The 18,304-nt window shown below is 42.7% G+C and overlaps 1 protein-coding gene across 1 annotated transcript in view; it reads left to right on the top strand.

The window, feature by feature from the left end:
• The window catches only part of LMTK2 (lemur tyrosine kinase 2), a 215,770-nt gene that overhangs the window by 95,330 nt on the left and 102,136 nt on the right, over positions 1 to 18,304 (top strand). The window contains exon 6 of the mRNA XM_085629011.1: positions 5,905 to 5,992. Within this exon, the coding sequence (XP_085485137.1) occupies positions 5,905 to 5,992 (88 nt within the window). The remainder of the gene's footprint in view (positions 1 to 5,904; positions 5,993 to 18,304) is intronic.

The raw sequence follows: 18,304 nt of genomic DNA, 5'->3' as shown, positions 1-18,304 counted from the left end.
CCAGCTTTTCTTGCAGACAGGCTCACCATCTCTGATGGTACTTGGTAAACCAGCAGCCAGGACGCAATCAGACTGCAGACTAAGAAGTGTAAAAAGGAAAAAACAAGTTAGCAAGCCTTTTCCATCTATGCATCTAGGATTCGGAACAACATCCCCGTATTTATTAGGAATGCCCCAATGGTGCTCCAATTTAGGAAAGAGTTGAAAACTCATCTCTTTAAAAAAACACACAACATCACAATTCATTAAGCATCCACAACCCAAAAACCTATCCTATTTTATGCTTCTCTGCACCTTTAGGATAGGTTTACACTATACCAATAGCACATATGTACATACATGCATATTTACAAATGTACAGAAATTGATGTCTGATTAAAGTCTTTATTTAAGAGATTTTCAATAACGTAGGACATAAATGATCAGGGTTATAAGCATTGCGAATATGGCACAATTCAAAGTGGTAATGAAAGACATGTTCGACAGCAGGTCTTGTAATAGGAGGACCGGAATAGTACACAACAATTGAAAGACATCACATGAGTTAAAATGTTGAAGTGGTAAAGTTCCATAACACCCAGAATTGTAATGACAGCAGTCATTAAACAACCCAGTAGACTATGAGCCCAGAATGGTGAGGAGGATGGGTATGAAGGACCCAAGATGGCAGGCCACCTAGGTATCATTTAATCCAAGTCATCGGATTCCTGAGAGAGCAAGTTCCCGTAGTGGTGACCTTATGTCTTTGGGCTGGAGTGTATGAGGTTGCAGCTGTGCATAATTTTCACTGATCTTTTCGCATTGTAACATGATCTTCAGCCAGGAAAAGTCCCTGGGGCAGAGTCTGCTGCCACAATGGATCGCTAATTCCAGCTTCGCGAGTAGGAGGCCAGTGGAAGTGAATCTTCAGGTGCTTAATGGGACGTCAAGTGTGTACCCTAGGACTAGTTAAGTCTCATCCAGACATTGTGGAGTGAGGAATAGAATGTGAAATCAAGGGTTGTGAGGTGGCGCATGTTCCAGATATCACGGAGTATGTGGGCATTGATGATGTTATGGAGAACTCCCTCCCACCCCACCCAGCCTGTCGTTTACCAGTTATTTGCATGCCCGTGGTGTCCTTCTGAGGATCTTGTACAATCATAAGAATAATGTCTGGCTCCACCCACCTCAAGAGTGAGTATGCAGCTTAACAGAAATCTGGTGTGTCAACGTTGAGGCCATAAACATTCACTAACAGGACGAGGAGATCGGCTAGTATAACCTAGGGTCCGAAAAGGTCTATGAAGCTAGCAGTGAGGTGGACACTTTTATGGATAAGGATGCTTACTCCCCTCGATAGGAGCTGTACCAAGAGAAATAGTGATGTAGCCCCCATGTGGATGCAAATGTATGAGAGGCCCGGGGAGGGAGGTGTGTTTCTTGAAGAAACGCTACTTTAACCCAGTGGCGGGAGGGATATGAAATAACTTGTTTCTCCTTTTGGGGTTTGTGGAGGCCTTGGATGTTCCATGTTAGAAGGGTGATGTCTATCAGATTCTTCGGCTGTCGTGAGGTGTCAACTAAGGGTACAAAAGAAGGGGAGTTGTACTATATTATGAACAGAGACCATGAGTAACCAATTTAGCAGCACACTACAAACAAAGCAAAAAACGTTGAAGTATGAAATAGCCACACCAGGCGTAAGGACATCCAGCGATTCCCTAGAACAAACAAAGCAAATTAAAAACATTCTAAAAGTCAACATATTGGTGTTCACCTCTGGGGGTAGGTAACACACCGGTCAACACGGACCGCATATCCAGTGATACCTGATAAGAATGCAGTAGACAGAATCGCAGTTGTGAAACAAACATATAAAACAGAGAGTCTGCAATGGAGGCCAGTGGGAACAGAGACCGCGGCACCCCGCCCCAGTGTAGAGGAAAGGGGAGAGCTCCAGTTGGCCCTTCGCTGATGAGAAAAAGGCAAAGAAGGAAATAATGAGTTAAACATATGTTAGTTTAAAGTTGTGTCGATGAGGGCAGTGAAGAGGAACGTTCCAGGGGAGTGTGTCTGGTTCAGTATTGTTTACAAAAGGCCACAACGTTTGCATTGTGTCTAATATCCGGGGCCGACCATTGACATCAATTTGAAGCCGCGCAAGATACAGCGTGGTGTATTTGAGGCAGAGTTTACGCAGAGTATTTGTAGTATCAGAATATTTGCGGCACGCTTCTTGAACGGCAGTGGTGAAGTCTGGGTACAGTGAGATAGCAGAGCACTGGTAGTGCAGCGGGCCACGTTCACTAGCCAGGAGGAGCACTATGTCCCTCTATCTGCAGATTAGGAGGTGGGCAATAATCTGGCGTGGCAGGGCACTAACTGGTGCTGTTGGGCCCACCCATCTATGGGCACGCTCAACCACAAAAGTGGACGAGTTGCTGTCCCTGTCAAAGAGTTCTGTAAGAAGTTGCTCGACAAACGTGTCTTTTCACCCCATATTAGTGGTTTCTTCAATGACCATTATGCAGATGTTATGCCTTAATTTTACCACCACTGTCTTCAGGATACGTTCCGATCTCTCAGGCTCTTTATCATGGTCCCAGCACCATGCTCCAAGCCAGAGATGCGTTCCTCAGCTCTGTTGAAGAGTATTGAAGTGGGCATCTATGAAACGGAACCCAGCACACAATTCAGCCATGATAGCAGCAGTACCACTAGTAGTGTCCACCCTGAATCTCTGTCCGTGAGTTCATCAGTGTCTGAGTGAGAGCCCTGGCGGCGAGGGGGCTTGGACTGCTCAAATAGCAGCTTACGTTGTTTCTGGTCCCCGCGGCCCATCATGAAGATTGGCGAATGGAGAGGTATGCAGCAAAACAAGAAACAGACTGAAGGCGAAGGTGATAATAGCGGCATGGGTAGCAAATATCAGAAAGGTCCCACTTAAGAGCAGTACCCCCAACGGGTACCTCTACAGATATCTCCCAGGCCAGGTAGTAAGCGGTAAGCAGCATATGGCAGCAAGGCTCTTGGTACACAGAAAAGGGGAAGAGAGAGGTGCAGGCCTCAGCACTTGGTGAAGATGAGGGCAGTATTGGTAGGGGGGGCGCACATGAAGGCCAGGTGCTTCAGGAATGGGGCTCCAGAGCGATGCATGAAGCATTCAGCACAACAGAAAGCAGTAGTGATGCAGAGCAATGTCCAGCTGTGAGATGGCAGCAAGCTGTCTTTAAAGTAAGGCCCTTCCCTCAAGTTATTGTGTAGTGGTCCTGTACACGACAATGTGGCCGTGGTGATTAGGCCATGGCTGGTCTTCGCAGGCCTCTACGGACTAGCAGCAGCAGGCCGCAACACATGGGTGATACCACAGTGTGGGGGTTAATTGCGGAAGGTGGGCAACAGAAAAGAGCAGGTCATATGCCTCCAGGGACCGCTTACAGTGGAGAATTCTATTGTGTTCGATGCCCTGCTCCACCTGTCGAGACAGCCGTGGTGTCAGATATTTGCGGCAAGCAAGGGGGGCTCAGGTGGGGAAGTAGTTCCGTAGTCCCACATCTCCCAGGGCCCTGGCACGTACCGCAGCGGGATAGGCAGGGCTGTTCAAGGGGGCCTCACAAGTGTCCACTATGTAGCCGATAGAAGGGGAGGTGATCCAGGATACGGCAGTCTCGGGCTCACCCACGGCCCCTGTTTCGCCACAGGGCCTGCGAGGTGGTGCCGCGCCGTGTGGACCTCCCGTGGAACTGGGGGTTGAGGCGTTTCCAGCGCCCATCATCCCTCAATCTGCATTGATCTGTGTTGCTCCGTCTGTGCCTGCTGGTTAGATGCTGATTGATGGGAAAATGAAGCGATCCTGATGCATATGCGGCACGTGTCTGCCCGAGCTCCACGACTAAGTGGCCATGTTGAACGCCGGCATGGCCACGCCCCCAGAATTGATGTCCGATTATAAATTCTGATAGTATTTTATTGTTCGAGGCATGTGTGGTTGTAGATACCCATGCTTTGCATACGTCCGCCAGCTGGTGTTTGGTCCGGATGTGTGCAGTTTTTCTTCAAAGTGTTTCAAGTCACGAGACCGAGTGACTTCTCCTCTTGGGCATACTGCTCATGGGAATTGACTCTGTGTTAGATTGTTTGCCAACAGATGGGTGAGAATGGAGTATAGAGTAAGTAGAGAAATAGAGATGTTTATGCATGTAAAATAAATGCAATACATGCAAGAACAGATGCTTGCAGGGTAAGTAACATAATCCTTTTGGTACTTGCTTTTCGTGGGATATTGCCTAGCCCAGACACAGTGGTGTGCAATAGCTCTCCTGCAGCTAATGTAAAACTGATGCAATTTCTATATGCGTATGTTTTATGATTCATATATATTTTTTTTAGTGGTGCATTGTATTGCACACTGCTTCAGTGTTTCCCGGACATCCAGTGTGCGTATTGGTCACACAGGTTTCTGATTTGTGCATTGTTGATAGTTTGCTGCTAGAGATAATGAGTTCCCCCTTTGAAACTGTCTATTGAACCTTTGTCTCATTGTATTCCTTAGAAGGGGAAGTACATGGGGTGCACATCCACTCCTCAAACTGTTCCTTCTACTGTGGAGGCAGGCCTGTGAGTGCTGTCTCTTCCCGCTCTGTACACCGAGAACTGTAATGTCATGCAGTCATATGATTATAATTCAATTGCTAAAAATGCTTTCTCCCCTCGTTCCTGCTGCTAGTAGATGAAAGCAAACATCAACTCTTACTAAGTAACCTTTTGAGACAATGTTTTGTATGTCAAATTCATTTGGATCCTCTGGAACCTCTTTGCCAATCCTTGTCTTTGGAGGCCAGAACTAAATATTGAAAATCTGCCTCAATAGAAGTGTTGAGAGATGCCATCTTTACAGAGCGGGTGTTTGAGTGAGCAGACTGCAAAGCCCGGCGCGTGGAGTGGAGAAGATGCCGCTAGTGCCAATCCTGTGACTTATGTCTTACACAGAATTTGGTAAACATTTTTGCCGAGCGAGTTATTAGCATCTTACTAAAAGAGCTGAATGTTTTTTGAGCAGGAGATATAAATGGTGATTGTGTGTGAACATGTCCCTTTCCAAAATGCCATGAACTGGTTCTTTTGAGAATTAAAACCAACCTTTGACCAGCTTACTCATCACTTTTTACCACAGCTCATCCGCACAGACGACTTGTGTGGTGTGATGTCTGGGAAAAGAGCTTGATCTTTGGTACCTAGGTTACCGACTGGTTTTCAGTGTACTGGGAGATCTAATATGCTTATGGAACATGACATACTTGTTCCTTTCCCAAGATCTGATTCTGGTTTTGGAATTCTATAATTTAGAGAAACTAAAAATTGATCTCTTGCATGATTGAAGACCAAACATCGAAATACCACCACTTCCAAAGCCATTGCTTATGTGTTAACGCACTGTCAATACTTTTGATATATCATGGTGGTCTTTGTTGCTCATTTGTAGTATTTACATTTGTAGGAGAGTGGGTAAATTGAATAATTTCTTAGAAAGTTATGCATGTTTATTCTCAATACTGTATTATGATGACTAGCATTAGTCCCTTTTTTTACAACAGCAATACATTTTAGATGAAGTTTTCCACTACTTTTGCAGAACCACAGTTTCGTTTTGAAGACATCAGTTCTCATTGCATGCACCAATATATTTTAAGATTTAATGATAGATCTATACAGGAACGTTTGTGCTCATAATACTCCTGTTTTTTTTTTTAAACAGTTATCCCTTCTGATCTCGGTGCAAAACATTTTGTTCCGTCTGTAACGTGTGTGAATGTTGTATGTGAAAAATGAAATACAAATTAATTACTACCTTTGCTTATTTAATTATGTATTGCATTACTTTCCTAAATTTTTGGTTAAGATAAAGTTTGTGTTTTATTCTAGTGTTCTGAAGCATCCAAATATTGTGCAATGCCTTGGGCAATGCGTTGAAGCCATACCCTATCTCTTGGTGTTTGAGTTCTGTGATTTGGTGAGTACTGTTTAAGACTATCTCCTCATACACCAGTTAAAGTCTTCAAGGGTTTATTAAGCAAAGAAAAAATATTAGTCTGTGAATCGCTGAGTGAGTCTGCCAGAATCTGTCTCAGCACAGCCATCTGGAGCAAGTGTGTATAGTAAAGTCAGCAGCACTTGTTTATGCACTAGCATGCATAAGTTTTGAATATAGTCAGCTGACTGTTTATTTAGAAAAGCTACAAGCAGGTGCTTTGGCTGTGATCATAAGAACGAATGGGATAGCATAAGAAAGTAGAGATAATATTTAAACATTTTGTCTAAGCAGGCTAGTCTTCATTTTCTCTACTCAAGAGGTGGATGGGCATTTAATGAGTACACAAGCATGGTGGAAAGCTATAGTCAGGCTAATGCAATCATTTCTGTTTGACCGTGCAAAAAAGTCCATGCTCCACTTAAATTATAACAAAATAGAATTATGAAGTACATACCTGTATATCCATTGTTTTATTAATATTTCTCTATCGCTCCATGTTTGCCTTTTTCATAAACTTTTGAAGCTGTTTGACAGTTTCAAAATAAACATGTACAATCTTCTACAACTTTTAGCACTTATGTTACATTTTGACTCCATTTTGTGTCCTCTGTGCGACACTGGTTTTGTTTTTTGAATAACTGTAGATTATTCTTGTTCTATTTTTAATATTGTATTTTATGTTCTGAGGTTCCCTAAAAACAGATTGATAAATTAAAATTCTGCAAGTCTTCCTCCAAAAAAGTCCAGTCACATAGGATCCCACCATGCGACTCAAGGGTTTAAGCTCAAGTCATGAGATTAATTCCGAGCAGGTTTATTTCTCTGGGCTTGATGTGCAGAACAATTTTGTGGTCACAAACCTTGCAAATCACAGGTTTTGCATCAGCAAAAAAGTTTTTTTACAATATACAAAACCCTTTCGTGAGTCTATCACATTCTGATTCACCAAAAACGTTCTGCAACTCATTCCAAATCAGTTAGGAAAGCTCATGGATGGGGTGTGCACTTTGTTTGCGATTCGTAATGAAATGTAATAATGATTTGACACCTCAGTTATGTGCGCAAACTATTAAAAAGTCGAGAGCATGTGGCCTAACGCTAGGGCGGTCGGCCTTGAATCTGGGGAACCAATTTGAGTCTCGGCAATCACGCTGAACATCCTGTGATTCCGGGCAAATCACTTAATCTCCCCGTGCCTAACAAAAAATGAATTTGTCCTCATGTAACACAACTGGTGCAATGTAAAGCGCTCTGATACCCGATACCTTCGGGTCAAGTTGGTGCTATATAAAACTCAGTAAAAAAAAAAACATTGGAAAGTCACATGTTGGGATGGTGACATATTCACAAGGGAAGGTGTTCCTGAGGGGAGAGCTTTCCATTCAGGAATCTTGTCTGGTGGTGATGGGGGAAGAAGGCAGTGGTGCAGGGGACCACCTGCTCCATCAGAAGTCTTTCCGAATGGTAAAGTGTTTTTCTTTTTTTTAAGTACCAGCAGTCCCTTTAATAAACACTGGCTCCATTGGAAAAAAAAAATATATAAAATAAGAAAATATAAAAATCCTATTTGGTAATGCAAAGACTGAGGTCTGATGTCCATTGCAGGCCACCATAATTGACCATTTGCTCCCACTGACCTGCCAAATTATTATTCATTAGGCAGGTAGTTTTGGGCCCTCCTTTGGATGGGCATTTTTTATGCGGCTGTTAATGCATAGGTCACATTGAAAACTGGCAGCCATGTTGCAAAAAGATGTTGCGCAATTTGCAAAAAAAATACCTAGTTAATGAAGTGTTAAGGTGGTATAATACTCGCCTCCATGCCTTTAATAAAATTAAGACTTTCCTTCATAAATTACTAGGAAAATCTACATTTTATTGAAAGACCAAAGGCTCCTATTATACTTGTTCAACTCCTAACAATTACAATAGAAAATGCAGTGTTGACAGGTTTACAATAAAACGGGCGAAAAACATTATCGCTAGACCAATCAGCTAATCTCAGAATGTCTTCAAGATGGTAACCTACCCAGAAAGCTTTAGAAGCTATGGTTCCTCTGGAAGAGTGTGTACCAAAGATGGAAGCATTGATGCCTGCAAGAGACATCACCCATCTAAACCAGCGAGCCAGAGTAGGAGAGTAACCAGGTCTGTAGGGGTTTCTAAAAGGAATGAGGAGTTGGGAATGCGAAGACGTTCGGAGATCAGTTGTTTTGTGTTCATACACTTTAAGGCATTGTCCAACACAAAGTTTGGGTTGAGAAGGAAAATAAGGATAAAACACAGTGGTTAAATTGGTCTTTGTGCGTCTGTGAACTGAAAAAAGAATACATATGCGGGTAAATTGACAAGGGTTAATAGCCAACGCTTTTACATCAGATAGTCGTTTAATTGAGATAGGACATAATAACATAGTCAATTTTGCAGACCTTTTCCATGAAAGACTTAAACCATTTTAATACTCTATTCACATCCCACAATTTGCTGTCTTTTGTGACAGAAGGATTACTACATTTTACTCCCTTTAACAGTTGACAGAAAAGTGGGTCTTCTCCCACCAGTCTTCTGTTGATGTAGGATGATTCCTTGAAATAGCCGATCTGTACAGGTTTATGGTATGATAAGTCTTGCTACCTCTAGCCTTGGCTGCAAGAAAGTTAACAATGTAGAGTATATCCGCTGAAAGGGGATTGATAAATTTTCCCAAACACACATAAAGACCAAGCTGATGTGTAGGCTTTGGTGGTACCTGGGGACCAGGATTTGTTGATCTATTCTGAAGTTGCTGGTGAAATGAAAGTGCAAGACTGGGAGTTCCCACTATGTTCCAGACGGAGAGGCTGAAGCAGTTGTGTAGTACTAGATTGTGAGGAAGGCCCAATGGATCCAAGAGAAGGTTGGGGCAGAATGGGAGGGGAAACATCCTCAACAATGATTCCGGAACGAGTTCCGGAGTCACGCAAGCCCAACAACTACTTTGAAAAAACAATTACTTAGCCTTAACCACGCATGTGTGTGGCTAAGACCAAGTCGGTCTATTGTTTGAGGACTGTCGGACAGGAACAGATAAGAGGGGTTCGGGGTGGAAGGGGGGTTTGTGTTAGTTTTTTTTGGGGGGGGGTTTGTGGGGATGGGGGGATTTGTGTTCGTTTTTAGGGGGTGGGAGGGGTTTGTGATAGTTTTTAGGGGGTGGGAGGTGTTCGGGTTAGTTTTTAGGGGGTGTGTGGGGTTTGAGTTAGTTTTTAGGGGGAGGTTAGGGGTTTGGGATAGTTTCTAGGAGGTTGGGGGGGTTTGTCCAAGTTTGTAGGGGGTGGGAGGTGGGGGGGTACGGGTAGTTTTTAGGGGGTGGGGGTTTGAGAGGGGTTTGGTTTGGTTTAGTTTTTAGGGAGTGGGTTTCCATGCATGCCTTTAGCACGAAAATTTGTGGTAGAGGAATGTGTGGTAAAAAAAATTGTTGTTGAGATGCGGTTGTACTAGAGACCGCTTTGTTTAGGGAGTCGTTGTTGAGGAACTCGTTATTCGAAAATACAGTCGAATGGGAGGAGTACTGGGTAGTCAATCACTAGTTCTGGACGAGGGGGAACCATGCTTGTGACTGCTAGAAAGGAACTACTAGCACTAACATTGCCTGTTGGTGTCTGGCCTGTGCTAAAACCCTGTTGACCATCACGAAAGGGGGAAGGCGTAGTTGGTGGAGTGGTTCCAGTCGTGTAAGTAAGCGTCTGTAGCTAAAGGTAGAGGATTTTGATGCCAACTGAAAAAACAAGGAAGTTGTGAATTGTGTTTGGTGGCAAATAGATCTATGTAGACAGGAGCCAATTTGTGTAGTAGCACCCTGAATACCAAAGTATGAAGTTTCCAGTCGCTTGAGTCATGGTAATAACAGTGCCATGGTACCACTGCAATGGTATTGAGATCTCCTGGTAAGTATTCTGCCTGTACTGAATTCTTGCTGAGAAGGCAAAATTCCCAGAAACTCTTTGCCTGCTCCGGTAGGGGTCTGGCTTTGGTACCGTCGAGGTGATTGATGTAACAAACGGCTATGATATTGTCCGTACGCAGGAGAATGGAGCATTGCACTCTGCTTTTTGCTTGGCTTTAGATTGCAAAGAAGCCTGCCAGCATCTCTAAACAGTTGATATGCAATCTGGACTCCTCGTGAGACCATGTACCCCCAGTCGATATTGGGCCACATCAGGCACCCCAACCTGTCCGACTTGGATTTGATTCTAGCACAAGATCAGGGGCTGATGCAGAGATAGTTTTGCTGTTCTAGGTGTCTAAATGCTCTATCCACCATTGAAGCTCTAGCTGAGATTCTGGATCTATGTGAATGGAGTTGGCGTAGGTGAGACCCTCAGGTAAATAACGGATCTTTAGTCTTTGAAGAGCCCAATAAATGAGAGGAAGATAGGAGACCCACAATTCTCGCTAGATATCTGAGGGAAATGAAGGAGCTGCAAAGGGTTTGGAGAATCTTTGATTTGATCGGTTTGACTTTTGTCGAAGGCAGATGAACAGTGGCACTGGAAGAATTTATGAGAAAACCTAGAAACTTTATTTGGTTGAGTGAATGAGCACAGATATCTGTTGATTAGAAAACCCAACTCTGAAAGAAGAGAGCACGTGAGATGCAGATGAGGAATTAGAGTCTGAAGGTTTTGAGGCATTAATAGAATGTCGCCTAAGTAAATGATGAGCCTGAGACCCGATGTGTGCGACTAGTGGCTTAATTTGTTTTGTAGAGCACCATGGTGCTGAAGAAAGGCCGTGTGGAAGAGAAGAAAAACGATATGTCTGCCCTTGCCGTTGGAACTGAAGAAATTTTCTGTGACTTTGTTGAATGGGGATTGTAAGATATGCATCCTGCATGTCTAATCTGACCATCAATCGTGTTGGAGTAGTGAATCCCTTAGGTGTAGATAAATTTCCATCTTGAAATGACGGTAAACAACAAACTGATTGAAGAGCTTGAGAATGATTACTGGTCTCATCTTTGTTTTTCTTCTGTACAAAAAAGATGGAGCTGAATAAACCTGATGGATCTAGGAGAGAAGGTTGGATTGCTTGCTTTTGTAGAAAAGATTGAAGTTCATGTGAAATTAGATTGGACATTTCAGAGGAAAACTTTGAAGGAGGAGGAAACGCAGTTTGGAAAGGCCTTGCGTAAAGCTCTACAACATAACCTTGTATTGAATTTAGAACCCAAGGACCTGAATTTATTGTTTGCCACTTTGTGAGAAAATAGTGACGACCACCACCTACAGGAGGTTGGCCAGAACATAGTGACCTGGCTGGGAGTTGGTTCTGAAGCTCTTTTGTAGATGCCCTCAATACCCTCTGCTTCTCTGAGGTTAGAATAGTGGCTTTTATTCTTGGTAGCCGGAGTAGTTTGAATGGAAGGATCCTCTGTATCCTTAGTTGTGATAGTTACGGCCAGTAAAGCGGCTCCTGCCTCTGCCGGCCCTTGCAAAAACTTACTGGGAAAACACTTTAAGTGATTGCTGTGCCTTGTCAATAGAAGTAATAATAGTGACATATTTACTAAGTTCCTTGATAAAGGAATCTCCTAATATATATATAGGAATCTCCTAATAAAAGTCCCTCAACCTTGATACCGGGATCCATGGTAGCAAGATTTGCCAACTTAGGGTCCAATTTCAGGAGTAATCCCTTCCTCCGCTTGTGGGTGATAGCAGAATTTGCTAGCTAGAACATTCTTCTCCCACTTGCACTACAATTTCTTTACAAAATACATTTTGCTTATGTGGTATGATAAAAAGAAAATCACAAAACTAATATAACAGTCTTATATAGACAAATAGCCATAAAGATGTTCTAGCTTTTGATGGCTTTTTGGGGTGCTCTTTAAACACCATACATTTATAGGTGCATATATTTGCTTTCTCCTCTGTCTGCCTTCAACTGAATACGAAAAAGCCCATCTTACTCGTGAAGAGTTTTTTGCACAGCTGAACGGACAGTTTTCATTACTTCTGGCGGCTAAATTTATGACAGGAAGATTAGAGTAGGAGCAAGTGCTCGGATCCCCCCACTGGGCCATCTGGTAAAATCCAGCGGCAAATACGTTTTACATTACTCCGCTGTTCGAAGTTTGCACTCTCAGCAGGTGTAATGTGAGCGTGTAGAATTCATGCGAAGTGGCAAGAGGGTTGTTTTACAGAGCAGAAGCACTTGGAGACTTTCTGAAATCACTAGTTTATGGACAGGCAGAATATTACTAGAGAGTCACGTCAGAGTGAATTTGACATGTGGTACGCTTTATTGTGGACTTAAGTCGGAACCCTTTTTTATCCCAAATTTTGATAGCCTGTACTTCTTTGACTGGACTGGAATGGTGTCTTTGCAGTTAAACAATGTTTGATAACTACAATCCATCTGACTTTCCTACGCCGTTTGTACACATTTTATGAACTCAAGATAACATCAGTGTCCGTGGTTTGTTAGTAGTAGGGAGGTGGGGGTGGTGCAGCGCTGAAAGGCGTGTCGCTGAGGATGGTATTGAAGCTTTCGCAGTGTTGAGTGTTTTTACAAGTGAAAGTGCAGTTCCAAGTTGATATAGTGTGCCGGAAGCACTGTGTCTAGCATCAGGGTGGTGGTATGGTAGTATGTAGGAGTAAATACTAGTGGTACTTGGGGTGTCGGATGAAGTAACGCAATGCTATTGCATGATATTTTAGAAACAGAGGGTGGGAGTGTAGTGCAGTGGGAGCGGAAGTAATGCTGGCTTGGTAGACTTGTGGTGTGCAGCGATAGCAGTCTTTTAGATGGGAATCAAAGAGACACAGCTTCTGGTAATGCTGTGTTAAGCCTCATAATAGGGGTTCAGGGGTGGTAGTATAGTGAGGTGAAGCAGCTTGCAGCTAGTAATGGAGTAAAGAGCGTGGTGTGGCTACAGCGCAATGTTGGGCTGGAATTCAGTTGTGTTGCAGTATAGCGAGAAGGCATGTCAGTGGAGTTCTCTAGGGGTTGACGGGTGCTTGGTGTAGTAGCCTTTGGCAGTATGGGAGCATGTAGTGATAGTGCGGTTGGTAGCATCCTTTGTGAGTGGCTGAGCAGTGGTGGCGGCAACAGTGTATTTTGGGTGGTGGCGTGCTGAAATGAGGCATTAACACACTGATAGCATTTCCTGATTTTGGGGGGTGTAGAACACTGCAGAGAGTTGACAGAACATGTAAAACTGGTGCTCAAATAGTATCCGGGTCTGTCTTGGCTCTAAGAGCCCATGCACAAGTTGAGCCTTGAAAATATTTAGCATGTACATCATGCAACAGACATAATGTGATCTAGTCTCTTCAAAATGTAAAAGAAGTGTATGTCTTCAACATGCTGAATCATTTCACCTTAGTGGATGCATGCTGCCAGGTGGTCACATGCCCCCTGCAAGCAACTTGATCTAAAATAAAAGGTAGTTAGTACCACCCAAAAATGTTGTGGTACATCAGTCCACTCCACCCTCTGAACATGAAATGCTACTTCAAAGGAAGTAACAGCATTGCACCTTGTTTGTTTTTTTTATGTTGCATTGCACCTTCCAAAAACTCACTGAACCGGCACAGCAAGTACCATTCATGCATGTTTTCCTCCCACACAAAACATGTGCATCATTGGCAACAATACATACTTATCTCACAGACAGAACAGGTACAGCATGGGCAGTGGCCAGGAATCCTCCCCAAGCGCGCGCGCACACACACACGCACCTCCTCCCCACACCTCTACAAGGTATAGAGCGGAACAGTTCCTGTCGCTCACTCCGCCACCTGTGTCACAGTGTGACTCCACGTTTAGGTTCGATAATCTGGGCAAAGGTGAAGAGGTATGTGCTCACTGCAGTTATGTTTAAAGGGCCACATAAAGCGGAATAAGATAACACAAGTCACACAACAGAACAATGAACTCTAGAAGATGGGTCTAATCAATAGTAGATCACTTCCAGATCATAAAACCGCAAAATCCATCGAACCTTTCTATGTCATTCAACAAATATGTAATGTTGTATTCTACGTAGTTATTGCTATAGCAGGTTTTCCAAGGAGCAGAAAAGTGCGGTGTGTAATCTTTTAGTTAATCTCAGCCAGTGGTAAATATTCAGGACCACATGCCCTCCATCCCACCCCCAGACAGAAACGAGCCAATCAGCCATGGCCCTGCTCCTGTAGGAATAGTTCAGGTCAGAGTGAATGGCCGTCACCCCTCTGAACAAGAGCACAAGAAACATTAAACCAGTGTTGGTCCATTCGGCCTGGTCAGTCGGGTGCTTGAGGCCTATAACACTGTGAGCACAGGACCCAGGTCTGGGCTCATAGAGCAGCATGGCGCTAAAGAAAGTAAAAAAGCCATTGGTGGAAAGCTTGAATAATTCTCTGCCACTGGTAGCTGCCTATGCCTGCATTCCAGTCCATCATTTTGTGTCCGCCATGCCCATGGCTGGGAACGCAAAGCAGCCCTGGCAATATTTTCTGACCACCCCTTAGCAGTAGCACTGCCTGGCCCTGGGAGGCTGAAAATGTGTTTTTGCTGCTTTTTTTTACTCTGGCCGATACTGCAGCACAGCTGCAAAACTAGCCCCCAGTAACACAACCGGCTTGAATTCGAAATCTCTCCATGTTGTGCATAGATGTTTGTAGACGACACAAAAAGGGCACATAAAACTACCTACCTACACCCAGCTGCACAAAGTGCACAGCTAGCAGGTTTATGGATGGAAGTCTCTTGTTTTATTTGATGTCAAGGTGTAATCTTTCTTTTGTGCATTTTATTTCTTAATAGTGCTACACAATATCACGGCACCAAGAAATAAACAAAAACCCTTTACAATACATTCTATAATTCAAAACACGATTCTAATGTTATAGAATTACTTTGGAAGGCAGCCTTCTTTTGGCATGGCATTGCCTTGTATCTGCCACGTGATGAGGATTTATTTTGTCTTACATGTGGAAGTGTTGCTGGTTTTTTGATATGATGCCATTTTGACCTCTGTCGATGTCCACATTAAAAAGGGTATGCCTTTGCTTTTTGTTATGGCTTTGAAATGATCATATTCTATAATATGCGACAGGAAGGCAGCAGCGATTATGCAAAGCAATAAAAGCACCCAGTGGCTAGTCGGGGCTTCATCAGTCATTGCAGGGAATACTTTTACATGTGGCTGAAGGTCAGGCTAGTAGCCCCAGCCTTGCCAGCCCACGGCAGGGAACCGGACGGGTCAGGGAGGGGAGGGCCTAAAGCCCTCTCAGCCAATAGTCGTTGCACGCCTGCTGCAAATGATCCCCCTTTGACTTTTCCATTGGTAACACAGTGCAGTTTCTTAGTGTGAAAATAGTCTTAAACTGCCCTCTGAAGGCAACATCTAAAAGCTAGCGATAGATTACTTCTGATTCTCATTTGAATTTAAAACCCAGCTCACTTGTGGCACATTTATCACTTTCCTGGAAACTGACCTCTTATTTATCTCTGAGGTATCAATTAAAATATTCTGACCGCTGATGTAATCTGGACCACCGCTTGCCCCATTTCCTTCACATAGTTCTTGAAGGTTTCAAGTTTATTTTATGCATGTTTCCGAACTACGATGAGATCTACATAAAAGAAATTCATACACATAATTACCTCATACGAAATTTCTAAGAAACATTAAAATTCATAAAATGAATTAAAACATACACAAATTCAGATTGCTAGCCCAAGGTTCACAACAAGATCAATATATATTTAAAAATATATGCAGGGGAAAATATTTTTTAGGAGTAGGTGGTGGTCCCAGGGACCACTACCAGCCCTTAACAAATGAAACAAAAAAGTTTCATTTTTTTTAAAAATGCATCTCGTTTTTCGTTAAGGAAAATGGGCAGCATTAAAAAAAAAAAAACCTGCGTGATTGAAAAGCAGTCCCATTAATGGGGTTGCAAATTGCGAGCGTCTCATTAATCTGCATGAGGCATGCAATTTGTGACCCCATTGAGAATCGCAAACAGTGTATTTGACACTGTTGTACATGGCATTTAGCGACTCGCAAATTGTGACTCAGAATTGAGCGCAATTTGCAAGACGCTAAATGCCCCGATCGTACATATGGCCCTTGATGTGTCCCTTTCAATCCTCTCAAGACAAGCAGCCCATCAAACAACCCCAACCAGGCCTTGGACATGAGCACTTTTAATTTCAATGTCCAGCCTTAATGCTGCCACTGATATTGAGGTGTTTTTACAGGAGGAGAGTCATCTCAGTACCTTGCGATTTTATTTAAGAATCCCCCTTTTCCAATATCTGTAAGCTCCATCGCATATAATAGGGTAGCGGGTATTTTAGCCCAATAAACCGCTAAGAGTTGCGAGAAATATCTTCTACCTGTGGCTCCATAAAGTGCACCCAAACCATTGGCCTGAGTCTGGGCTCTACCCATGTTATCTAAAATGTGTCACTATCACTCAGATTGCTGCACATGATTTTCCCTAAGAAGGTATTTGTATTCACCACTTTCAATTTTTGGCACCAAAGTGCCATAGTTCTTCAAATGAATGTGGCTTTTTCGCAGTGGGTCTAAATGTGAAGGCTGTTCTGAAGTTGCTATTTCATAACAATTTAGATCTATTCATTATGCACCTAAACCTAGTGATGAACCATAGTCTGTCCTATAAAAGAGAGACCATAACACTCCTGTGAAGGATCTTTTGATTTCTTCTGAAACCTTTCTTCACCTTTTGCATGTTCAGCTGTTTCTCTGCCATATTCCAGCTTCAGGTTCCAGAGAAGCAATGGCGTAATTATGATCCCTTTCATACCACAGTCGCGGTGTCCTACTGTTAGTGTATCACACTTTATCACTGCGTGCTGCTGATGACAGTACAAGTTCAATATTGCCTATGACAGTGCTTCCCAAACATCTTAGACACACAAACCACTTTTTAAGAAGGAGAAACTTTCGCGACCCCCCTAGCTTTAATAGACTTGAGTTATTTTTTTCTTTCTTTCTTTTCCCATGTTTTAATATGCTCTTGTAACTGATGTAATTTGTAACTTGTATCTCACTTATCCTCATGTAAAGCGCTCGGATGCCTCCGGGTCTAGCCAGCGCTATTTAAAACTCATCAAATAAATTAAATTAAATAAATAAGTAGGCAATTTTTTTAATGTAACGAAAGTATCGTAAGACTACGCGCTGTAATTTACAAACTGCACATTTTCCATTAAACCTGCCACTAAATTTGACCAGATATACAGTTTTATTGATAAAACTTTATTGCAAAAAAATGATTGTGTGAAAATCAGATTTCAGTGAATATTTATCATTTAACGTATCGACCAAGTAAAGTGTCTTGATTTATTTTCTACCTATTAAAATCTTTGCTTCCATTCCACTTAAAAATAAAAAAATATAAAAAGTTTCATTTTTGCTTTCCTGAATGCTGAATGTGTACAGTTCATTATAGGTATTTACATTTTGTTGTGTTTCAAAAAATTACATCTTACGGCTTTTCTTTCCTTTCACCCAATCTGTACCCCAGCAAGATTGTCACATAATTCACTTTACGTTCCCTAACTGCAAAGCAGGGGTCGAAGTAGGCGGGATCTGAGGGGCACGATGTGTCCATATTTTTTTGATTAATGAAAACACATTCCCCTAATTTTTGCAAAAAGACAACCGTCCCAGGCTAGTTAATTCCGATTGTTTAAGTGCTTCAGCTGAGGTGTCATTTAGTGGGTGTCCTCTGCTGTAAATCCGAAGCGGGCAGACAGCTAAACAGGCCTTCTTGCTAGAATGCCTGCTTGCAAACGTGTTAATATGCAATATAAAGGGTAATATGCAAGTGTTAAAAATGCTTGGGAGCCAGTACTGGCTTTAATTGATTGAATCTCTCGAAACTGTATGATGCCACAAAATGTGTTCTTTTTTGAGTGGTAGTACAAAGAGTTATCAACTGAGCTCTGGAGTGCGGGCTTTTAGTTTCAGTTGTTTTTATTTAGCGCTTACTTCCCCTGACGAGACGTTGAACGAACAGTTATGTAAAACAAAATTGCATTGCGTACAGTTACAGTCTGGGTATTACTAAAATCAATATTTTGAAAGCACCATTTTATCTTAAACCTTTCTGCGCATTTTGTAGCAGTCTATCTTATACTGTGTGTAATGCAAGTCTAAAATAAGGACTTACACATTCACAGTGCTTTCTGTCCCAGGCTGTGACCTCCTAGCACTAAAAATACACAAGTCCATATTCTCCTTTGCACCAGCGAAGATGTAATTCTGTGGCTCTCTGGTTACAC

This window comes from Triturus cristatus, chromosome 10 (assembly GCF_964204655.1).
Source record: "Triturus cristatus chromosome 10, aTriCri1.1, whole genome shotgun sequence".
NCBI classification, from domain to species: domain Eukaryota; kingdom Metazoa; phylum Chordata; class Amphibia; order Caudata; family Salamandridae; genus Triturus; species Triturus cristatus.
The sequence above is the reverse complement of the archived record's forward strand: the minus strand, read 5'-3'. Positions and strand labels throughout refer to the sequence as shown.